At 43.3% G+C, this 24,725-nt stretch overlaps 2 protein-coding genes and 1 long non-coding RNA gene across 6 annotated transcripts in view; 2 read left to right on the top strand and 1 right to left on the bottom strand.

Moving 5' to 3' along the window:
* The first annotated feature begins 182 nt into the window (after positions 1 to 182).
* Positions 183 to 2,032, top strand: RNF186 (ring finger protein 186). Its single transcript, XM_063353836.1, has one exon. It carries the CDS (start codon positions 263 to 265, stop codon positions 1,178 to 1,180), a length of 918 nt encoding a protein of 305 aa, XP_063209906.1. The 5' UTR covers positions 183 to 262; the 3' UTR covers positions 1,181 to 2,032.
* Positions 2,033 to 5,941: 3,909 nt separating this feature from the next.
* TMCO4 (transmembrane and coiled-coil domains 4) overlaps positions 5,942 to 24,725 on the top strand; it is a 41,573-nt gene continuing 22,789 nt past the window's right edge. Inside the window, exons 1-9 of one of the 2 annotated variants that reach the window (XM_063353575.1) lie at positions 5,942 to 5,994; positions 9,756 to 9,940; positions 10,509 to 10,683; positions 15,278 to 15,305; positions 17,290 to 17,422; positions 20,671 to 20,768; positions 21,476 to 21,619; positions 22,137 to 22,256; positions 24,295 to 24,459. In XM_063353575.1, the coding sequence (XP_063209645.1) occupies positions 9,762 to 9,940; positions 10,509 to 10,683; positions 15,278 to 15,305; positions 17,290 to 17,422; positions 20,671 to 20,768; positions 21,476 to 21,619; positions 22,137 to 22,256; positions 24,295 to 24,459 (1,042 nt within the window). In that variant the 5' untranslated portion in view covers positions 5,942 to 5,994; positions 9,756 to 9,761. Of the gene's footprint in view, positions 6,016 to 9,755; positions 9,941 to 10,508; positions 10,684 to 15,277; positions 15,306 to 17,289; positions 17,423 to 20,670; positions 20,769 to 21,475; positions 21,620 to 22,136; positions 22,257 to 24,294; positions 24,460 to 24,725 lie in introns of both variants that reach the window. The other variant, XM_063353577.1, reaches the window with a different exon arrangement.
* The window catches only part of LOC134523999 (uncharacterized), a 34,939-nt gene continuing 20,818 nt past the window's right edge, over positions 10,605 to 24,725 (bottom strand). For all 3 annotated transcript variants that reach the window (XR_010073466.1, XR_010073464.1, XR_010073465.1), the window contains 4 exons: positions 17,067 to 17,393; positions 16,364 to 16,446; positions 15,531 to 15,705; positions 10,605 to 12,056 (listed from right to left, as the gene is read on the bottom strand). This is a non-coding gene — a long non-coding RNA (uncharacterized LOC134523999). The remainder of the gene's footprint in view (positions 12,057 to 15,530; positions 15,706 to 16,363; positions 16,447 to 17,066; positions 17,394 to 24,725) is intronic.

Genomic DNA, 24,725 nt, shown 5'->3' on the forward strand with positions numbered 1-24,725 from the left:
GCCAATGCCATGGGGTCAGCTTCCGGACAGGAATTGCTCAGTGATATTATCAGCCGTTGTAAAATGTCTTGGCCAACAAGTTAATGATTAACTCAGGTCCCCGTCTCATAAAAACATCGTATTGTAAGAGCACAACACGCTTAAAGCTAACTGTCACTAATCAATCATGCATACAACAGGAATAAAGCAACACATAAAAGGAGCCAGAAACTCAGCAAATCCTTCAGTGAAGGGAAGACAAACTGCACCGAGATTTATCTCCATGGAGAAATCCACTGACAAGCCACACAATGGAAACGGATCGACAGCTCCTGCAGTTCCGCAGGCTGAGAAGGACAGTCCTGCACCCACTGCAGAAGGTGCTGCAGAAATTAGCAGGGCGGGAGCCCTAGCAGAAAATGCTGCGGACGTGAAGAAGCTGGAATTCACTGAAGAATGTACTAAAGACATGGAGAGACCTTCAGGCACAGAGCAAGACAGTCTTGATGCCTTTAAACCAGCGATTTCAGATGGAGACTGTCCAAACTCAGAGCCTGTCGTTATGCTAACGAAGAGAAACTCTCCCGAAGTACGCAGTTTCGAAATGAACCACCAGTGTTCAAGCACATCTCTTGATATGGACTGCCTAGTCTGCTTCAACAAGTACAACATCTACAGAGTACCAAAGCTCCTGGACTGCCAGCATGCCTTCTGCGCCGTCTGCCTCAAGCTTATCCTCCGGAAAGAAGACAACACCTGGATAATCACCTGCCCCCTGTGCAGAAAAGCCACTTTTGTGTCAGGAGGACTCATCCGCACACTTCAAAATAAAGAAGACATCATGGAGCACTTGGAAAACCCCGACTCAAATCCTGAGGTACACATCTCTGCCATAGGGCTGGACAGCAATAGCTGGACTCTGAGCAGCCAAGACGCTTTATACAGAGATGAAAACGTTCCAGCAGACAACAGACTGGCTATCCAGAGACTCGTGCTGCTCCTGCTGCTTGTGGTGATTCTCACCATCCTCATCCTCCCCTTTATATACTCTGGGCTGATAAAATGGCTAATTTGTCTTATGCTTGGTTTGGGGTTGGTCATGTCGATGGTGCTTTGCTGCACTCCTAAATTCTACTGGAGGTGTAACAGGGACTCACTCGCCCCCTGCCACAAGGAGACCCACATCACTGCTATTGCCTGAGATGATTAACGTGAGCTGCCCAGAGAGAACGGACCGGTCCTGCCTGCAAAGCTGCACGTTAGGCGTGCTAGTCAGTTATTGGACTTTGAAAGCAATCATTCACGTAATAAATTCAACAGGCGGCTAAGCTATCCCACTGAGACTCAATGGCGATGCCAAGTGTTGTTAAATTTCATTAACAGAAACATAGTCAAATATTTATATGTTGATATTTATGAGATAAAAATTGTAGGTTTTGCACCCAATTTTTATCCCAGGCTGATCATTTTGTTGTTTTGCTTTTGTCATGTTGTTCTTGTTCGTACCATCTTCTGATTAGCGCTGCAGAACATTATCTGAAACACCTGACAGATGATGTCCTGTGAAAATCACTAGCTGTGGTTGTGTTTTCGCACTCTCTGAACACATGTACACCTTTTTCATGTGACAATGTGGGGAAATAAGATTGCTAAATCAGGGGCTGGGTGCCTAGCCTCAATGGAAGAGAGCAGTTTCAACCCAGGTTATCACTTTAATCCCTATCCCTGCCCAAACGGTTGTTGGCAGGGATGGGAAAAGGACAGGGAAAAGGGGATGTCAGTTGATGCCATTTTAACTTACACACAAAATTAGAGAGGAAGAGGCAAAAATCAACACTCCTAATCTTGAGTCTGTGGACTGCAAAGGGTAAGGCTCTCGAAAGCTCATGACACTCCAAATTCCCCATGTTATTTAGCACAGAAATAGTTACCTGAGCTCCTTTATTTGTCTCCCTGCACTGCCTCTCTTCTTGTCTCAGAGATGCCCACAGAGATAAAAAGAAATCTGTCAATTGCTATGCCATACCACATGTGATATTTTTATATGGAATGTGTCCATTAAAGTTTAATAATATTAATTGCTCATTGACTTCTGTGTTTCAATTCCTCACTGACAATTAATGTCAAAACATTTCACAGTTTCCTCGCTGACAGGAACTACAGCTGAGAAAGCATATTAGGGAATCTGTAGAACTGAGTTGGTGAGTAAAGTGAAAAAGTAACGTGTTGGTTTTCCCCTTTATTTAAAAAAATACTTAGTTGCTAAGAGAACACCCTACAACCCAACTAAAATTAAATTGGAAAAAAATTAGGAGTTTGCTCTAGTTAAGTTACATTTTTAAGTGGATCTCAGCAGACCTTGGATAAGGCCTGTGGTAAATATTTGTGTTTGATAAGAATGGAAACTAATGTACTTCAGTTGCTCAGTATATAAATATACATAGTGTCCCACCAGCAGATAAAACAGATTAGACTAAGAGGGTAAGGAGCTGCTGTCCTCCTAGAGTCTTGGAAAAAAACAGGACTATTTTCTGCCTAAGCGCAAACCTTCAAGGGAAATAAACGCTTTGTTTTTTCTAATATATTTAGACAGCAACTGACTTATTGCAAAGGACATATGTAGTAACATTTGCTAATAACCAACCAGAAAAAAAGCTTTTCAATTGGAAAAACGCAGGTAGTTTTAAACCCAAATGTTTTATTGACCTGTGTTACTCTAAATACAAAGACTGTACCAGATATTCACCTGTACTGAGAATAATTTCAGAAACTCTTGTCAAGTCTTTCAGCTCATAGACAATTTTCCTGCCGAGTTCCCTTCACCAGCACTGAATGCATCAGAGTAAGCTAAAAGGGTTAAAGAAAAATCATGTGCTAATTGCTACAGAACACTGATCTCAATCAAACGACCAGATAACGAGGAAGAAACAGACTGTCCTACAGAAAAGATGACAAAGATGAACTGGACTAGAGCCACAAAATAATTCCAATTAAAAAAAAAAAAGAAAAGATAAAACTTGTGGAATTTTGCCTAAGAGGGAAAGAGACTAAGCAAGATACCAAACACCATCAGCTCCGGAAGGGTGTGTAAGCCGCGCCCAGTATCAGTTTGACACCATCAGTCAAGAAACATAACGAAGATTTTCGAGGCAGGGTCCCTTGTCCTCCGTATCACTCACCATGGAGCCTGGCCAGCCCATGTGGGCTTGTCAGCACATGGGTGTGAATACATGAAATCAGAGAATTAATGTGAACAGGAAAAATCAGTTTCTTACCTATCACCCTGCTCTTCCAAAAGGGTGCATTCGATTTTATTATGCTAATTTCTACAGTGTCAAAAAAACAGCCAACAGAAAAGGGCTTCCTTCAAGGCAGTATACACCAGTGGGAAGGATGCAGGCATGGTCTGATTACCAGTGAAAGCCTGGCTCTCTAAAAGAACCACCATGGATCCACAGAGTACGATCACCAGCCGTGGAAGGCCAGGTTTTCACCCCCACTGCTTTCTATCAGCTCCTTCCAAGCCTGTGTTCAGCAATCCAACTGAAATGTTTCTTCAGCTTTCAAGAGCCACTAACGATCAGCTGATTCAGAGTTCATGGATGTTGGTGGGAGTCATCAGGCCCTACAACCTGCTATCTTTATAACAGCTGTTGGATCTCATCACACAAGATAAGGCTCAATGACAATGCAAACCCCTGAAGCAGCAACTAAGTTTATGGAGAAAAGGCCAACAAAATTGTATTCTTATTTTAAAATGTAAAGGATTTGCTTTTATTTCACGCCAGTCTTTTTGGCAACAAAGTTTGAGCTCTGAATTACCTTGCCCTGCTTACCTCACCTAGCTGGCTCCCAATTTCAGATAATGATTAGGTAACGCTCTGTAGCCTGAAAGAGAGGTTCATAATGAGAAATAGGCCCAGGCAGTAGTATTCAGCTGTACCTGACAACTGCATAAATATCTATGAACTGTGACTTAAAAAGACAGAATCCCATGGAGACATTAAGAGCATGATAAGACCGAACAGCGTTTTTTAAGAATTATAGTCTCTACAGACAGAATCCTGGACCAGAAACTTCGAAGATGTTTTGTTTAACAATGCATACACACAAGCCAATTTTAATTCAAAAAGATGCCTACCCTTTTGTCACGCTGTGCTCCCACTCTGCCCCGCTTCCCCAGAGGACCCTTCCCAAAGCCACAACTTTCCCTATCCCAATCCCTTTTCAGGCTTCTCATCAAAAAACACCATCACCCACCAGAGGCACTAGTTACTTATATAAGTGTGTGAGACAGGTGCCTGAAAAATTTTGAGTGTAGGTGTTCTAAATTACTGTTAAATGTAGAAGTCCCACTTTATCTACAGAACTTTAAATTATCCATAATTTTGCTGGCTTTGATTACTATTAAACTATATAATGAGATCCCAAGTTCGCAACATCTGGTAAAACTCACTTTAATTGTCATTCCACTCAACGTTTTGGTCCGCTTTTAACAGCTCTTCTGCGTTATCACACAGATATACACAGACGAAAACAAACATGGAATAAATAACACAATTCACACTTCCACATTGCTGATTCTGTACAAAGAGAACTTTAGGTCCTCAAACACAGAACTGTCAAATCTATAAGAAACTAATTTGCAGATTTTGGTCTGAGAGCACAGATTTGGGTCCAGGCGATTCCTTGCTTATTGTGAATCATTTGCTACTTGTCCGTTGTGTTGTGCAGTTACCTAAGCCACAGATAAAGTAAACATCTTCTGCACGCTAACTGGGATCAACAGAACTCGCCTTATGAACTTTAGTGTTGCATTTAATGACTTTATGATGATGCTCAAAATACCTATACGTAACATGAGTACTTGTGTGAGTAAACCTGAGGGGGGTCTAGTATTAACAGCAAACAACCAGGACAAGATATTTGGCCAGATCAAAATTGGCTTTTAAACAGAATTGTTACCTGGATATTTTTTTTTTTGGTTGTCTATAAGTAAGACCCACACAGCACATTTTAAAGCATGGTTAACCCAGCTACCAAGCAACCAAAACTAGTTTTGCCATCGTGAAATGCGACCATACAGAAAAACTGTTCTTTCCCCTGAAAAAAAAACAATTTCTCCAAAAATTACTGCACATTGGACTTGGCTTTCCAGCCTGAGACTGCTCTCAGAGCAAATGCATTTCTTAAAACCTCAAAACCACAACGCAAACGCCTTATGCTCAGGTAGCTGAACTAACTCCAAAGCCTTAAGATTAACCAAAAGGGAGCAAAGCCTCCTGAGCTGACTGTGCCAGTACGCCCGCTGCTATCACAAGCAACACATACACGGCCCTCCCATTTGCCTAATGAGTGCATACACACACACACACACGCACACTTCAGCCTCTATACATATGGCTTTGAGATCCTACCCGGTAACACAGCATGAAGTGCGAGAGACAGCCCTGAAGCTTTAGTTTTCCCCAGGGCAACCCTCAGAGACACCAACCTGTCCTGCGGGGAGGTCGCAAAGAAGTCTTTGGGCAGCAACCTGACAGCAGCTTCACCACACGCACATTGCTACCCCTCTCTGTAACGCTCCCTCAGAGTGGGAGAAGCTCTCACAGTAGAAGAAAGGCTTTAAAGAGAGCAAAAGGGCTGGTAGCCACGTAGGCCGAAACCCTGCACGAGGCACCAACATGGCGGACAAGGCCCAAGACTGTGGATAAAGGTGGGCAGCAAGGAAAGATCAGCTTTACCCATCTCGTGGTGGAGAAGGATCTACCACCACCCCCATGAAGGAGCTGGGTAAGGGCCAGCCGGGAGCTGGCCGCCATCCCTTGCCAGCCCCCGCTATCCCCTCAGCCCAGCGCGGCTCCCACGCTAGCTACGCCAATCGCGTAGGAAAGGAGGGCGGCCCGCCGGCCGTACGCAGATTGCGTAGTTGTGGCGGGCGGGCAGGGCAGGAAGGGGCGGGCGGCGGCGGCGGAAGGGAGCGGCGGCTCCTCTCTGAGGCCGGGCCGGCAGCAGGTCGGGTCCGGGCCGGGAGAGGTGGGGAGAGGGGCTGGGGACGGCTGGGGTGTAGCTCCGCGGGCTGAGGGGGCGAGCGGGCGGGCGGGACCTTCTCCTCAGGCCGCTCCCTGAGGGGAGAGCTGTGGCGGCGTTCCCTCCGTGCTGCCGGGGGCTGGTTCTCTCTTCTTAGTGGTTGTCAAAAGTGCTAGTGTGTGTAAAAAAAAAAAGAAAAAAAAAAAAAAAAGAAAAAAGCTTATATTCTAGCAGCAGTGGTTTCAAACGCAAAGGGCTCGTGATAAAAGTGAGTTTCAGCAGCTGTGGAGATGTCGGTCCTCACAGCTTTCCCAGCCGAGGTGTTTCCTTCATGCGTTTCCCACTGGTGATTTCTCTCTGCTGGTCACATCCCTCGCCACGGCTTTGCCTGCCTTCTGTGTACTGACAGCGCTTCGGATTAACCAAATCAAATGCGCCCAGTTTGGCAACTCCTTCATCTTTTAGCTTTTCCTCATCCCTGTCCCCTCGGTCCCTGATCTCTGTTTTACATTTAGCACGCATCTCTGCAGCGGCCATCTGTATCGCATTCGTGTGTTTTTGCGGCGAGACTGAATTAACTGCATTCCGTGTTTGTACTTCATATCTACGGATTAAAAGTGAAGGCCGCAGTGCTCCCAGCATGTAAGCACGTGTGGGGCTCTGGAGCCCTCCATAAGTCCTCAAAAAAGCTCATCTGCCCAAATGCTTCCTCAGTCACGGCATTGTGTCTGATGCTTAACTGCAATTCAGGTGTCCCGCCCTCCCCTGTACCTTGGTAAGGGACTTTTTGGCCAGCCCATCTGAATAATTATTTAAAACTACTTCTCTGAAGTCCACGAGATGCCTCATTAACTTCTGAGGGTCTCTGAGATTGACATGTCAGTGGTTTGGTCACTTTTGTCAGGGTTTAGGATGAACGCAATGCCAGCATCTCTGTATTTCTTCTTCCAGCAGTAGGTTGCACATATGTATTGTACAGCTTTAGATCCACAAAAGGCTTATCTTTCTGCTGTCCAAATAGGATTGCGGGAGCCACTATATAAAATACACCACCTCTCAAGAAAACAGAGGGCTTTGTGTGAAAAGCGAGCACTGGAAGTGATAAAAAATTTCTCTTTCAAGTGACAGTTCAGATTATGGCAATGCTATTGATTGCTGAATCACATTGTGTGAGGCAGAGATGTGAGTTCCAGCGCTGCAAGCTGTAAATATCTTTCGGGATATATTCTAGCTCTCAATTCCCTCATCTTGGATTTAGTGGCAAAACTTTGTGGCCCAAGTTTTCTTTACTAGATCATTAGAATAGAATAGAATAGAATAGAATAGAATAGAATAGAATAGAATAGAATAGAATAGAATAGAATAGAATAGAATAGAATAGAATAGAATAGAATAGAATAGAATAGAATAATTTTGGTTTGGAAGGGGCCTTTAAAGGCCATCTAGTCCAAATCCCTGCCATGAGCAGGGACATCTTCAACTAGATCAGGTTGCCCAGAGCCCCATCCAACCTGGCCTCGCATGTTTCTGGGGATGGCGCATTTATATCACACCTTGCCATTTTTTTATGCTGCACGTCTGAAAATCCAAGCCCATTTTTTCCTAGCTATTTATGAAGAAACAGGTATCCGTGTTGAGGGACACACATCGAGCGTACTGATCAGAGCATCTCCAGAGCAGAGTCTTTCAAAATCTTTCTCAGGGTATTCTAGATGTTTAGCATTATGAATTATTTGTTGCATAACAGCAATAAAGTTGCATGCAAGAAGCTACTATGGTGTCGCTCTGTAATTGCTCACATCTATTTATTTACTATGAAACAAGGTTAAAGTTGTACTGGCAAGTTGTACTGCTTCTGGGTCATTTTTAGCTGCTGCACTTTTCATATGAGCCTGTGTTAACAAATCAATAAATCTATCACAGGAGTGAAGGGGATTTTATTTTTAATGCTATCTCCTATAATAGGCAAATAAATCTGTGTCCAGAGGTGAGTAGACATTCCAACTAATTGTAAAGTTACTGAAACTTTAAGCGTTAGATTATTTCTGGGTAAATTGGTCCGTAAGTCTGGATGTTTTAGGAAGATCAGAGCCTGGTGAGTGACGTGACAAGGATTTTGGGGGTGCAAATGAAAATTTTGGAGCTCCTAGGGTAATAAAGCAATCTTGGGATTTTGTAAGAAAGTCCTGGAAGGCATGGAGACGCGTCTCGTGCCACCTTCACAGCTGCGATTCAGCAAGTGTAAATGCTGCTGCGTGTTGAGGTTGGTACCGGAGCGTGCCGGCCGGGGCCAGGATTGATCCCAGGCGCCCGGTCTCCCCAGAGAAATGTAAGCTGGCCCTTCCCTTCTGTAGTTGGTACGGAAATAACAGAGTTTATTTATTCCTGTGGACTTTGTGCTCCCATGTTGCTGGAATGTGATGTTTCCATGGAAACGGACCAAGATGCCTTAGACCTGTGTGCTCAAGCTGGATGGCATGAGGAGATAACATGTTGCAGGGAACTGAGCTCTCCCAGGGAGAGAGGTGCGAGTTACGATAACCATCGGCCCTTGAGTGATGAGTTTTCCTTGCATTTATACATCAGCAGTTAAATAGTGCAAGCCTTGAGAAATATGAATCAAGTCTAATAAATTTCTGAGCAGGAAGGCGTGACAGACAGCCTTCCTGGAAGACCATGCTAGATGGCATGCAGATAATAAAGTATCTTTAATAAACAGCTGCTCCTGTGCTGCATTTCTTTCTTCTAGGACTGTAAAACTGTCCCATAAGTGGTGTCTACGTCCTCTGAGATACAGTACTTTGTTCAGTATAGGCTCCTAGTTCCTATTTAGCTACTTTCTACAGGGTTCAGAAGAAAGGAAGCATTTAAATAGAATGTATATAATGAAATAGGTGGTTTGGGCCCCTTAGAAACTGACTGAATCTTGCTGAAGTCAGTAGAAATTTCAGGTGATGTGAGCGAGCGTCGGAGCAGATTGTTACCCACATTGAATTGTGAAATGAGCTGTTGTCCCTTCTGCCTGATGTCAGTCATCTCCGTTAGTTGCTTGTATAATCAGGGGAGCTCCAAGGAGCAGTTGTAAGCTGTTCAGTTGGAAGTGTGCACATCTACGCTCAGAAAAAACAGTATTTTGGCCCAGCTCAAAGTCTGTGTGGCACAGGGATCTTATGTTTAGGGAAAAAGCTGCGGCAGGTTGTATAGAGGAGAGAACGTTACAAGCAAAGCTTAGCAATGTCCACAGGACCCGTTAAAAGTTCTCCTCATCAGAGGCTGCAGCTGGACCCAACTTTCTTAATGCCGCCAGCAAAATGAACAGAGGAGCAATCTGGGTTGAGGATGAGAGAGGCAAATTATTTCCCAGGCAGCTGTACTGGTCCCTGCACCAGGTGCAGAGCTTTTATTTTACATATTATTTTTGTGGTAAACATGTGAATGATATGCCTGAGCAGAGCCCAGTCTCTTTGCGTCTTGAAGGGGGCTTCTCCTTTTGCTAGGTGAAGTATTTTTGTCTCATTTTGTGCAAAACATTTGAGAACTGGTGAACAGAAAGTCTCCTGTCGTTTTCCTTGGTCACAGCACCATGTAGGGGGGGAGACACAAGCTGTATCTTGACGGACTTGACTTAATACCCAAAAGCAAGCGTAACAGTGGAAAAACAAAGGCAATTTGTCTCCTTACTTCCTGGTTTCCAACCGTTTGTTGGTTTGTTTTTTTCTCCTGCCTTTTCCTCTTCGAATTTGCAGGTAAAAATGGCAGCAGAAGAGAAGTGGAAAGGCTGGGCTTCGAAACAGCATAGAGGAGCTGAAGAGGCAGGTGAAAAGGAACCATGTGTGCTTCTGGGCCAGCGGCTGGGTGAAGCGGGAAGATTTGCTTACGCAGCACTTTGTGGGATATCCCTGGCATGGCTGTTCCCTGAAGAAGAGCAAAGGTACTACAAGGGGTAGCTAGGGGTGAGCAAAGGGGGTGGATGGAGCTGGTATAAGACTCTGGAGGGGGGTCTTCTGAAGTTAGGGGAGTGGAGTATCCTTCTGGTGTTGGGTTTTTTCACGATGATGAATACTCAGATTAGGGAAGGTGACACAAAACCAAAGAGCTTAGAAGCCCTGCAGACTGATTGCTGGTGTTGACATTTTCCTGCTGTCTCTGTGTCGGTGTTGCTCTGAAGCCCGTTGAAAGGCAAAGGACACCTTGATGTTAGGTGTTTTCTTAATTGCATTGACCTTCTCTCTTACACCTTTAAGACTTTTATACTTCAGCACAAATTGCAGCCCTTAATACTGCAGACTTCAAAGCATGAATTGAAGACAGGGCTGTCCCCATTCAGGTCGCTTGCTTGTTTGTTTAGCCAGCTTGTGTAGCAGCTCACCACCTGCTGACTTCTTACCATGCTTTGATTTTTGTGTGAACAGGACAGATCAACATCTGAAAGCAGGAGCCACTCAAACTTTGCAAAAATATCCAGTTACGGAGCCTTAACTGCTACTGTTGCCTTACAGCTCCTTCAGGACGGAATTCATTGAGGGCTTTGTGAAGTGGCTGGACCTGCCCGATGCTGTCTTACCTGCCATGACAGCATTTGCTAGTGGCTTAGGAGGTGAGGGCACAGAAACTTTTGCGCAGATATTGCTGAAGGATCCCATCGTGAAAGAAAACCCAGTTGCCATTACCCAGGTAAGTTCGTATGCTCCCCTCGCCCTTGTTTGCTTTTGTTAAAGAGATTTGTCGCACGTGTCTGTCTGCAACCAAAATTCTGTTTGTACAGTCAGGGAAGCAAATCAATATTTCTGATATGCATATATTTCTGAGCAGCTGTGTGGGTGCCTGGCAGTCTCTCTATCCATTAACAGCTCATGGAAGTGATGAACGTGAGGCATGTTACTGTCTGCTGAATTAATGTTTTGTGTCTTTGGTGCCTTTGCTCTACAGAACAGAGAACTGTCAAACTTTTTACTTTGACTGTATTATTGCAGTGGTTTTGATTCATATATGCGTTCTACAGATTTTGGTGAAATGCTGAATGTGATAGACCTGATTTTCATTTGTTTCAAAGCCCTTTCATCATACCTGTAATACAGAACACCTCTAGGTACATGCTCCAAATAGCACAATTTCCAGAGTCTTTTTTCCAGAGTCAGCTTTGGCCGAAAGGAAATAAGTTATTGTGACTTTATTTTCTTTCACTGAGAAAGTATTAGTGAGACTGGCGCTACTCTGTCATGTTCTGATGTAAAAGCTGACGTGAAGATAACAGAGGCGAAGCACTTTGGTGGCATTGAGCTTTGCTGGGGAGGGTATCTCCTCATCCAGGCTCACATTATGCTGTGCAGGGCGAAGAGCGGGGTAGGCTGCTGCTGGTGCCAGGCTTAACGTGGCCACTGTCACCTCACACCCTTTGCTCTGTACCGTGCACAAGGAAATAGTGAGGCATCCTGCGTGCAGACAGTACTCTGATATTGAGTAATAGTTATCACATACCTTTAGCAACGGCCCAAGAGAACAGCAGATGCGAGAACAAGGCTGTGTAAGTAAAGATATGATAGGAGTGAACTTTGTTGGTCATCATGACCAGCTCCCATTATCTCAGCCATCTTTTGTGTCTTCTAATAAGTCCATAAAAGGCCTCAGAGGATCTGCACCAAACATCCAAACGTTACAATGCCCAAAGTCATATAACAGTATGAGTACAGTGACAGACAATCTTAAACTTAATTAATAAGTTAGGCCAGCTATTCTACAAAAAGAGCACCAGTTTTGATGTTGTTTGCTCAAAATCAATAAATCCATACTCAGTTCTTCCTGCGTCTAGATGGCTTGGTAGTTCCTGGGTCGTTTCCCTCTTTTTCTCTGCTTCAGGATGGATTCTCTAGAATTAGGCAAGTCTTCCTGCATCGATGCTGAGTCAATTAAGGGTGAAATTTTGTGGAAGTTTAGCTTGTACTTTTTGCGAGCTTATGTTGCATAAGGTCTCCTTGCGCTTTTACAAAAGCGTCCCTCGATCAGTGTGAGCATGCAGTATTTTGCTCTGAGGCAGAGAATTGAGGCACCTGGATTCAGATGGAATACAGAATTCTTTGATTAGTTGAAAGCAAAGATCAGGAATAGCTATCAGTGTAATGCCACAACATCAGTACCTTATGCAATCACGTAATATGGGCAAGGAAAGATAAAATCAAAGGCTTTTGTGGAGCAAGGCAGCAGTCTTGCAAGGTGTCTTTAGGTAAGCAGACCAGCATGCGGGAAACTTCAATGTATCAAGCTGAGATCAGCTTTTTCCTTCTTACCTGAAAATAAACAAGCTACAGGACAAAGCTCTGTAAATTCTTAATACGTTGCTTTATGGTGCTTTTGCTTTGTATTCAGTTGCTACTGACGCAACATTTACTGTTTATTTAACAAGTGCACGCCTCAATTGCTCAGTTTGTTCAGTGGCAGGGTCCTGTCGGCACTAGTGCCTGCATTTTTGAATGCCCTCCATCTCAGCAGTGCTGAAGGGATGATACGTGAGGTCAGGAGATTAGAGGAGAGCTCACCATTGATTCAACAAGAATTTGAGGATTATGGATTTTTATATTTGTTTGCATTCATTGCAGGTGACTAGTACAGGCAAATGTTGGTTAACTGAATCCTTTAAGGATAACAGTCATAACACACAGGCTGTGGGTGTGGTATGAGAAAGCACTGCAACAAAAAAAGGTGAAGAAGTGGTGATAGGTCAGAAAATGTTGAAAGTTCTAATTATGAATAAGTTTTTTTTTGTTCTGAATATACTTAGAATGCCTGTTTTCCTGGTTTTTTTTCTACACACATCCACTGTGATGTGGATTGGATGCTCCCTGTTGTTGAGGAAATGGGTTTTGAACTTGCAGCAATTCATAAAAAGCTGGCAAAGACTCTGAATAAAGATTGCTTCTCTTTGTTTGTAAGGTTTCTCAATCACATGGGTGGGTAGTCTTGTGCATAGAGATTCAGAACACCAACTTCAAAATCAGACAGAAATATAATAACTGCTGCTTAAAGGAGGAAAACAAACTACTCGTGAACTAATCTAATCAATGCTGATTGGATTCCAGGTGACTGCACAGCAGTACGTGCAAAGCCTAAACCAATTAGAAATAGCTGAAAATGCTAATTGGCACAGATGCAATAAAAACAGTAGTTCCAGTTTGTCACCTGATTACCTGATTCCATCCCTCAGCTTTTGAAATGCACGTATGTAAATGCCTACGCCAGATTTTTAAAAGAGGTTATTTGATATTAGGTGCCACAGACGATATTGGACATATCATACAGGACCTGAGTCAACACCCGCAGCTCCCTTTGCAACACACAGGGAGAATTTATTGCCTGCAAATGGGCTCTGCACAAACCAGTACCTCGTTCAAGAGGCTGCTTCCATGGAAAATGATGGCAGCAAGGCCACAAGCTTCACCTTATTCTAGACTTCAGGCTCTTTGCTTGGTCAGTTTTCTGCTTGAGACTCCCAGCCCAGGACCTTCTGCTGGGCTTTGACACTGCTAAGCCAACCCTTCCTCACAAAACTGCAACCAGGGGAGAGATGATGGTGCCCCTATATCTAATACTTGGGTAGTTACAGTACTCGGGCTCTGGGAAACCAGAGTTATGTACCTCCCTCTGCCTGTGGGGATTAATGTTTCCAATTCCCACATCCCACCAACCACCCTGGGGAGCAGTCTGCAGTGTGTGTGCGTGCACAGAATACTAATCGTAGCTGAAGCTAAAAAGGAGCCCTTTTTTTTTGCAGTGTGGTGATTGGGGGCACAGAAGAGCTCTGATTCAGTGACTAACTTAAATTAAAAGGGTTATTCACACACTGGAGATAGCAAACCAGGACCTTCCTCTTTTTGTGTGAGTGCTCTGGCCATTGGGATCCAGGATGAAGGAGCAGTGGTGACAGCTTTGTGCAGAGCCCAGCCGAACAGATACCTTCAGGAAATGCTTATCTGCTTAGGACCTGCAGGACAGGCAAGAAGAAGGCGGCTTTCTCTGTGGATGGGAACAGCCACCCAGATATTCAGCAATAGAGGTGTGTGTGAAAACACTGGGCAGCAGTGGAGCGAAGGTTTTGGGGCTATACCTTGTGAAAAAGCACCCATAGGTGGGAGTTCAGCTGCCCTACTCCTTTGGCTTCCCCAGTCTTATGCAAAAGCTCTCTTCTCCTTTGTGAAATAGCAGACTTTTCCCATGATAAAAGAATATTCAGAGTCCAGGCACTTACTTTTGCCTGGATAATATCTACAGTTTGCCCCTCTTATAGTAGGAGTTGGTTAAGGATGGCTTGTTCTCCGTTCTGTGCTTCTCATGCAGTAGGAAAAAGATTAGGGACGTTTTTACGATACAAATTTTGCTTAGGAGCTTACGGGACTAATAATCATAAACTCTTTGGCAGCATCCTACATCTTCGGCTGCATTTTTTGTGTTCCCAAAGGGCCGAAGGATTCCCTGTAAAATTCAGCTGTGCTTTATTTGTGTGCAGGAGAAGGAAGTAGCTAGACTGAGCTAGGGCTTAGTGTTGTAAAGAACTTAAAATTTATCCACTGACAATAAAAGAGAACACAGTAGTAAAAACACTGGCCTCTTTTTTTCTTGGATTTGCCCATAGAAACCATCTATCGGATTGATCTGTTTTTCCATTTTTTTTTACGGTGAAGAGCCAACACAGAAGTCAAGTCCCTCAGGCTTGACAGATGTCCATAAATTCCGAGTTTTCTATTTTTGAGCACTTAATCCAAGAGAACTTCATACCAGTTCAGCCTTACCGCCTAGAGCTATGAATTCCCAGCATGCCAAAGAAAATAGGGGCCACTGGTCCATTTTGAGTAGCATTAAAACCTGTTGCTTATTTTGAAAATATGAGTATATATGACTTTTTAGCGAGCAGAAGGCATTAGAGTGGTGGGAGGACTAGAGCCCCGTTTCTCCAAACTTTGAAGTCTGGTGTAACCATGGTGCTTTCAGGTCAACAGGATCACTAATAACAAAAAATAAGGGATACTTCAGCATATACCAAGCATTATCTACTTCTCTCCAGCCATTTGTACCTGCATATGGAGAATTTTGTCCTGGAAGCATCTGGCTTTGCTCTGTGCTGTCTTGCTGAGTTGTAGCTTGCTGGTTTCCCATCTTTATGAACTGACATGCTGCAGTAATTAAATCATCATCCAACGGTTTTTCATGCCTCCATTTTGATACCTCCAGGCATACATCATCAGTTTTAACTTGAATATTCTTTTTTTTCTCTTTTTAGGACCTTCTAGCCTTCTCTCTTAGAGATGGTAAGTTTACCTAACATTTGTTCTTTGTAAGAATAATGTAGATGAGTTACCATCTGATACTTTAAAATGCTCAAAAAGCTCAAGGTACCATCCTATTCTATCTTAGCTTCCTTTATAGCAAAAGCAGTACACTCCTTCCCTGCGTCCACTACGGGAAAGGCAACTATTGTATTAGGAATGATTAATAATACCTATTAAAAATTGAACAGCTGTTCACCTCCTTACCTTCACGTCGTATATGGGCATACAATTATATGTGACGGTAGAAAAGGTCGTAAGTGAAATACTGGGGTGTTTTTTCTGCAGTGTTTCAGGGGAGGAGGCAACTCTTCCTTCAGGAAGGCAGTGAAGCTGCTATGAAAATCTCAGCCTAGCAAATTTTCTGCAGATCACTTGTTGCCTAAAAAGGAAAAAAAAATATTCAGGGAGTAAATTCCAGAGTGTTCTGTGAAGTCTATTATAAATAAATGTGATTTTACTCATATATTATATTGGGCATAAAACAATTTTCTGGTTTACAGTCCTTAACATGGATTAGCCTGATAAAATTAATGAAATAAAGACTGCCTACTTAGCAAAATGTTCATTTCTAAAAGAAGCCTATTTTATATCACTACTTGCATTTTTTAAATCTCTGTGTTTTAACATGTTCTCACAGGAAAGAACTCACTGGTGGCTGATTAGCCTGTTTCACTGCAGAACAAAGTACCATTTTTGTGCTTGCTTTATTTTTAATGGAAAATTGACAAGTCAGTTATTGCAAAACTCCTTATTTTGCTAAGCTGGAATTTAAAAGAAATATATTTTCAGGCCTCGCTGACTTTCTGCCAAGCTGGCTAAGTAAAAAGCTAAGTTGTGTATTAGCAGACAGGAAGCAAGAAGGCTGCTCGTTAAAACACCTGCTGGGGCTTGCAAGACGTGACACATATTGGGGATGAAGTGAAGATAAATACTATCCTTATTTCTCAACTAGGCACAAACCTTAAAAGTGGCGTCATTAAAGCCTACCGAAGTAGTCTGGTATCTTGGTAATGATGGTAATAAATAAATAAACTTACTAGATTGCCAAATGCCATATTTGATCTACGTGCAGCGGGTATCAGAGTATGTAGTTGGGTCTCGCTGGTATCTTCACCCGCCCCTAGAAAAGCAATTGCATTTTTCATCCCAGAGCGCACCAAGAACCCTTTACAAAAGCCTATCATCAGGAAGCAGCAGGTGCTACTGAGAGAAACACGTTAAAAAAGCAAGAGTGGGCACAAAAATAATTTTAACTCTATTACATTTAAAATGTCTTTTCTTTAAGAACACCTGCTTATAAGCTCAGGAATAATTATTTCTCCTATCGTGTGTTGTCCGAGTGCACTGTCCGCTCCTGCATCTCCAGCAGTGAGGTATCAATGCAAGAAATTGTCAGCAATGCTGCTAGGTGAGCTGGTGTGTAGTCTTAAACTCCAGAATCCCTCCTGCTGCCAACAAGATGAATTGAATATAAAGCTTTAGCATGGAGGTGCATTTTTATAAAATACCGTATCTTGCATTGGTGCATAGTTGAGGTGTACTGTGTGGTGTTACCCGTATATATATATATATTTGAGATTTCCAATTAGGACTTGCTGCAGCATTTCTCTGTTGAGAAGAAAGATGCAGCATTTCTCTGTTGAGAAGAAAGATGCAGCCTATCCAGAGCCAAAAGGCCTCTATCACAGAGGATGAAGACCGAAGGATTTGAGATCCTTTTTCTGTCGTAGGGGCAATTACCTGGTGTAGTGACTCTATTCGCAGGGAAGAAGGATTTTCCATTTATCGCACTCTTCTCTAGATAGTAGGAGTTGTCTTCAAGTAAATGGAAGATGAAGAGGGCTGGAGGGAAGGAGCTATGCTTGTGTGTGACGTGGTCCTCTATCACAGCTGGGCTCACCGCTCGCTATTTAATCTAGTGCGATGAAAACTGATTGATTTCCTGGGCTTCCCTCTGTTTAAGGGTATTACGATGCTCGAGCGAGGGTGTTGATCTGCCACATCATCTGGCTGCTGAGAATCCCCTTGGAGGAGCTGGAAGTCCTGGAGGAATCTCTGCTTGAGAGCCTGAAGGAACAAAAAGAAGAAGAGTCAGAGTAAGAACATTTGGGTTGACTATGGGATGAAAAAACACTGCCAGTACTTGAAAGCTTAGCAGTAATTACTTGTGCCTAAGTCCAGTCTGATCATTCTCCCCGTGGCTCTTAGCATAATCATTTATGGCTTGATTAGGGTTGCAGAGCCCTCACAGCACTTTGGCTCGCAGCACAAGATCAGCACTCTTAAAATCGGAGTTGAGACCCAACCTTGCAAGCTGGTAAAGGCCACTCCGCATTGAACTGCCTCATTTCCTTGTTCCAGTTGCCCCTCCTAGACTGTAGATTATGCTTAAATACATCACAAAGATCTTGCGTCTCTCATCTCTTGGCCCAATATTCTTCAGATAGAACTTGAAGTTCCTATAAATTTCAGGATTAGATCCTCAGCTGCTGATTTTCTATGGATCTGTCCTTCTCTGTATCCTCTTTAAGAGACAGCTGTCTAACTCCTACTGAAGGTAGATCTCTGAGGGCAACGGTCTGCATCTTTAGATACTTACGGACCTGACTCCTAATTATGCATTATTAATATAAGATTAATTCTCTTAATCACCAGGCCTGAGATGTGAAACAGCCAAAATGTTGGTATCTATAAGAAATGTACTATTTTTATATTCCAGTTATCAGGCAGGAATTGTGTGAAGGTTTAGCAATATGTAAGGCAGTAAACATGTCCATAGTGGACTTTCAAGGGACCGTTTAATGTTTTTATCTGTCAACTCAGCAAACAGGTTATGAGATTAACCTGAGTGCTAATAAAGGCTTTAATCAACGTCCCTGACACAGTACAGTTCAGACGTTACTGTGGGGCCCAGCTTGTGACGGGAATCTTTCTGTTATAGCTTTATTTGAACAAAGCTTAACTTTATAGCGCACTGTAAAAAGGGAAAGTCAAAATAATCTCAAAGATCATGGACTGCTAAAGAGGACACCATTTGGCATGCAGGAGCAATGGTTGGTATTAATGGGGACTGTTTCACTGTTGCTTGTGGCACAAGGCTGAGATTTGTGGGGAACTGGTGGCCCTTTGTTTGTTTTAAAGTTAGGGGAAGGAAGCAGAGTATAAACCTGTCACCACTTGGACCTCACAGACTTTTGGGGCAGGGAATACATTAACATCTGCTTAGGATGCTTCCAGCTTTGACCATCCACTGCAAGAGGTTTTGGAAGAGTAACAACCAAACAGGGGTTTGGCAGCTTCTGTGTAGGCTTTTTTTCCTGATATTTGTTCACAGAAGGTTTTGCTCCTGCCTTTGCTGCTGTGGATTTTGTTGGCCTGTGGCCCAGAACCTGCAAGGTTAAATGTACAGTCATCTGCAGAACAATGCTCCGAACACTTAAATCCGTATTACTAGCACCAAACATGTTCTGACTTGCAGGTGTGAATCTCTCTTTTGTACATAGTTCTGTAAGAAACTGGAAAACATGATGTCAGTTGCTTGCTAACACGTACTTCTGCCACTTTTCATCACTGGAAAATGATCTGTCATTCCACCTATAAAATCCCTCCGAACATAATTTGTGGTTCAGGCAAGAAGCTGCACATCCAAGATCACTGAGGGCAGAGAAGTTCCAGAAGAGGCAGTTAATTACCGTAGTGGATAAAAAGCAGTCTGGTAATCAAGTGATAATTGTAATGCAGAAGCTATTAGGAAAGCAACTGTCAAAAGCAGTTGCTAGCAGCTACGGAAGGAAAGCAATGACAGGTAAAAGTTCTCATGACAGTAGTTTTACTTACTGCATCTTCAGGCAGGCTTTACCTGCAAACTATCTTTCTACCCACATAAGTCAAATTGCTCATTATTGCAACTAAAGCCAGGTTAGCCATATTTCAGCTCTCTCTGCGTCATTATTTTCAGCCTGAGACAACAGTACATTGACTATAAAAGCTGATGAACCGCTATGTAGAACAGAAATTGCTAGATATTGCCCACTTAAGTATTAACAGTTACACTGCAGCACTTGTTTAAAGAACGCCAGGAGCAATTTTTTCCAATGCCAAGCAATCTCATTCAGATTGGTGACTGCAGGCACAAACTAGGGCCCATCCGAATACCGCTTCAACCATGGTGGTGTAGAAAGTGAACCTGGTCGTACAGCACTTGCTGAAGAGGTAGCCGTGGCAGGCTGCACTGTTGTTCTCTGCAACCAGTTATGTTTGCAGCTGCAGAAGGTAATACACGATGTTTTTTCTGAGGATCTCTGTGGAGACAAAGCCTCCGTGCCATGCAAGTCAGTGGGAGTTCTGCCATTGGCTTCAGCGACACAGGGATTTCGCCCACTGTGCTTCATTCTCCTCCTGCTGTGTTTTACAAAGCTGCATATTGTTTGGGATTCATCTAAAATTGTCTTTATCAAAATTACAGTGCACTTAGGGGATTCCAGGAAGGATTAGGCAATTATATGGATAATGAAAATCCACAATTAGGCTAGGATTAAGAGGGAAAATATCCAAGTTTGGAAGCAAGATAAATTCTCATGTTTCAAGGCCCAGATTAACTGCTGCGTAAGCAGGCTAGAAGGAACCTTCCTCTGTAAACAATTTATTCCAGTATCATCTGTTTCTCGCACTTTCCTCTGAAGTAGGAAGTATTTCTTGTCAGAGAGAAACCAAAGACAGCAGAGAGAACCCAAAAGTAGTGCCTAATAAGTTATATTTGTTCCTTTTAGGTTTATTCACCTTTTTCTGATAAGCTTGTTGACATGTAACTTAAATGCACACAGACAAATGAACTAATGACTGTGTTAAATACATATTATATTATTATATCATGACGTGCAATTAGAAGGCGGCTCAATATAAATACTGCTGTTGGAAAATAGTTTAATTCCATCTCTTTGTTAGCACAAAGTACCCCCGTTGCCTTTTGTTTCAAACACTTTTTCCTGTTTCCACTTAGCTTTCTTGTGTTTTTTTAGGACACATAGGCAGTATAAAGTTATTGAAATACTTTTGACTTTTTGTTTCTTTTTTTTTTACAAGCTTCAGCCCTATTAGGAAGGGTTTCCAAGTAAGTAACATCTGTTGGCTTTTGTCAGCAATTAAATCGTTTCCATTTAAATCTGTGGGTTTATGTCCATGCTCATAAATCTGAGTGTGTTGTCACAGTCCGCACCTGCATGTTACTTTTTACTGTTCCCCGTAGAGAAATTAAACTGAGGAGAATAAAAGCACATTCTGATGCAGCACTGTTATCTGTCAAGCTTTTTCATCAGTTTCTGTGCTTCTTTCCACCCCCCCCCAGAACTGCAGAAGTATCAAGAAAAAAGAAAGAAAGAAGAAGAAAGCTGAAGAGATACCTGCTGATCGGTCTGGCAACTGTTGGGGGCGGAACAGTGATCGGTGAGGCTGCCCTAGGCATTTGGGAGACTTGCTCCTCAACTGCAGGCATGGCACTAGGGGCAGAGGAGCGGCTGTCTGAATTACACATTCAGCAACAGAAGCCATCATACCTTTTAGCCCAACCTCTAATTCTAAAGTGTTCACTGCTTTTCTTTGCCAGGCTGTATGTAGTATGTCACTTCAGATACCAAAAAACCACCCCAAGCAAAAGATAAAACCCAACAAAAGAAACCTCAAATCCAAGAAAAGTTTCAGCCACATGAAAATAAAACTGAAAGAAGTACCTGGAAAAGTTATTCCAGTGTGGCTGGAGGAAATATCGAACTGAAGCTGTCACCCTTAAAAATGTTTTCTCCTCTTCTGCTCTGGGTTCTGTGTTATAAGAGGATCAGATCTTCACCTCTAAATTCAGAATAGCATGAGACTAGATCAAGGTTTCCTAAGCAAATAGGGCATAGCTCACCCCCGTCTACCACACATTCTTCCTTTGACTTTTAAATTATTCTTAATTTTTAGTGGTGAAAGAATCTGTGCAGAGATTCAGGGCCTGGGGAGGGTCTCAGAAAGCCCCTTTATTGGTGATGCAAGAAAGACCATCATTTTGTACTCTTTCAGCAGCATTAGCAGTACTCGCACAGCCCAGGGAAATGACTGCCTGGTTTTTGTAAGTGATAACAGACTGGTGATCTCACTTGTTGCATCTTCAGGCTTGACGGGGGGTCTTGCTGCCCCTCTGGTTGCTGCGGGAGCTGCTACTATCATTGGAAGTGCTGGAGCAGCTGCTTTAGGTTCCACTGCTGGAATTGCTGTCATGGCATCGCTTTTCGGAGCAGCTGGAGCTGGTCTTACTGGTAAGAGAGTGGCTGCACATTTCTCAGCTACTGCGGGACAGGATCAGGTCCGCAAATGCAGAGCTAATGACTTCACTCAGCTCTGCAGAGCAAGGGAAGGCACCTGAGGTGTAATCTTACAACTGTGAAATTTTTATTTCAATGCTGATTAAGATACTGTGCAGTCCCTGATGACCAAGTTTGGTATGCAGCTAACGAAGGAAATGAAAGCTTACTGCTTTGGATTAGAAAGATGCTGCCATGGAGAGCTGCGGCTGTTAGAGCTGATGTCTGGTCTGCAGCAAAAAAGCCTTCTGCTGGGATTCCCTCAGATCACACGAGCTCAGAAGGATCATGTTGGCTCCATACCAAGCTTTAAGTAATACATGGATTCATGCATGGACTTGCTGAGGGTTTTGGAAAGGAAAAAAACCCTATGCAAATTACCCAAGTAATTTCTTATGAACTTCCACTGTTAGCAGAGTCTGTCCTTGCTGTGCGATTTCTGAAACTCGTGTTTCTGCCTTGCTGTGTGTAGGATACAAGATGAAGAAGCGTGTGGGAGCCATAGAAGAGTTTGAATTCCTCCCACTTACTGAAGGCAAGCAGCTTCATATCACCATAGCAATTACTGGATGGCTGTGCACTGGCAAATATGGTAAGAACAAGATGAGGAAACGGAGAGGAGCCTGGAGAGCCATGTCTCTGTTCCACTCCAGGCAGTGGTTGTGCTCTCGTAGCACTGGGTCTTCCCCACACTTGCACGGCCCGGTGACTAAAACAGATCGACTCTCAGCATGAGATTTTGTAACCCAATCTGCAATCTCAATCAAAACAGAGGAAAGAGAGAGGGCAGTAAATTGCTAATAGTGACAGTAGGATTAATAGTAATCATAGCAGATTGTTTCTGTTAATAAATGCTGTCTGGTTTTGCTAGGAAAGGTCTGTTTGGGGTGGATGATTTCCAGCAGTAGTACAAAGTGTCTCACCTATCTCTGAGACCTTATGTTTATCTTCCAGCAATTAACAGAAAATAGTGTCTTCTTTTGTTCTCAGTATCTGCCAACTAATGAGGTTTATTGGCAAGAAAGTTCTGTCAAGTAAATCCTGTTAAGCACAGCACTCAGGAGGTGAACTTAGAGGCAGCAACCTTGAAAGGTCTGTAGTGTTTTAGTTTACAGTATAGCTTGTCATATAAAATATGTCAACTGTCGGCTGATGTGTTCAGCAACCTGACTGAACAGCTGCCAATTTATTCAGAAGCATCATAATTAATACTGGATATCATTAATGCAGAAGGATGTCTCTGTCCTGTTGCTTGTTAGGTTGCAGCTTGCTGTCAGAGTAAGGTTATTTTCACTTTGCAGTACGGTGCTTTGGCTTTTCTCATTGTCTGCTTGCCAACGGGTCCAAATCCGTGGGGTTGGAGGGCTCCCAGGCACTCTTACAAAGACAAGTGTGTCCCTTCAGGAACCTTTTTGTGTCTGTTTGCCCTTAAAAGGGAGTTATAAATGACACGCATTCTTCTTCCATAACTAGCAATCTGCTATAATGTTTGAAAAAGCAAAACTAGAATTGTCATCTGTTTTCCTCCTTACGGCTATGTCTATCTATTTGCACACTTTCATGACTCCTTAAAACAGAGGGACTGAGGACAGGATTTTTATGGAATTTGTTACCTTCTGATTTTTGAGCTTCCACTAGCTGCCCATCTGTACAATCACAACTCTGACAGTATATTGGGGTGTGATCTGGCATGGGGCTCTCTCGTGCCACTTTGGTCAGCAGCTGCCTCAGCCTGCCCTGCACTGGTTGGGGAAGGAGCAGTGTGGGAAGGGTTTTAGTTAATTAAAATGAAAATTCTGCTCTGCCCTTCTGAGTTCATCTGCCATTAATAGCGTCGCCAGGCCCCTCCTGGCCACTTAGTACAAGCTACACAGCAAACAGGAGAGAGAGTATGGCTTGAAATTTGTTCTTTCAGCCAAAAATTAGGCTTGCAGATTTTCCATTATCTCTCAAACATCTGGGCACTGCTTTTGATCAGCATCTGGAGGGAAAAAATTAAACTGAAGTGGCTAACTAGGCTAGATGGCAAAGTAAAAATAATCTCAGTCTGGACCTGGAAATGCAGATTCCTCGTTTTCAGACAGAACCATTAATGCAGTCCTTGCCCACCTGACTGAAGTGCTGGGAAGATGCTCTGTGATAGATTTTTTGACAAGATCTAACATATTTTCCATTTCTCTGGTCCCACTGAAGTTAGTCTGCGCAGCCATTCAGCACTTCGTCTTTCTCAGGACAGGCCTCCTTTGGTCTGATGAGAAGGTGGAGCTGCAGAGCTTGGCCTGACGTCTGATGATAAGAGGAATGTCCTTAATACCTAACATAATTAGTGTTAATGTCCATCTGTCTTGGCAGTCTCTGAGGCAGTTGAGTGGGTCATGAAGTCTGAGCCTGTCCACACTGAAGACTCTTTGCCAAGGCGGCTAAAACTGTGGCATTATTTACAAACCCCCAAATTTATCGTGAAACACGGAGTCTAAATCTAACGGTATTTTTAAATGATTCCTGATTATCACAGTGTATCAGTACGTTCCAGTGCAGCTTCTTTTCTGATTCTTTGTTGGACTCATCTTGCCAAGACAAGTTGTTGTGTTTTCTCTGGACATGAATTCCATCTTTGCAACCTTTCTCAGGGAGCTTCACCGCACCGTGGAGCAGCATGTTGCAGTCGAGTGAGCAGTACTGTCTGGCCTGGGAATCCAAGTACTTGATGGAGCTTGGCAACGCCTTAGATTCCCTGCTGAATGGGTTTGTGAACATGATGGCTCAAGAAGCCCTAAAATTCACTGTCTTGTCAGGTAAGAAGCGAAATCGTCTCAGATCTGCTTGAGTGGCTTTTGTGCAGTTTCGCTGTTGGTGTCTGTTTAAAGGAGCTTTCCTAAACAAGGAAGATTTCTGAGAAGGCATCTCCCTTGGCACCGCCCTGCAGAACTGGCCTGAGAACCTTCTCTGCCACACCTGTAACTTAGATTTGCTTTCCTGGATTGTTGTGCCTCTTTGCCATTGACTCATTCTTTTAAAATTACAGCTGGAAACACCTTCCTTCACACATGACTGCGTTTAT

This window comes from Chroicocephalus ridibundus, chromosome 16 (genome assembly GCF_963924245.1).
Source record: "Chroicocephalus ridibundus chromosome 16, bChrRid1.1, whole genome shotgun sequence".
NCBI classification, from domain to species: Eukaryota; Metazoa; Chordata; class Aves; order Charadriiformes; family Laridae; genus Chroicocephalus; species Chroicocephalus ridibundus.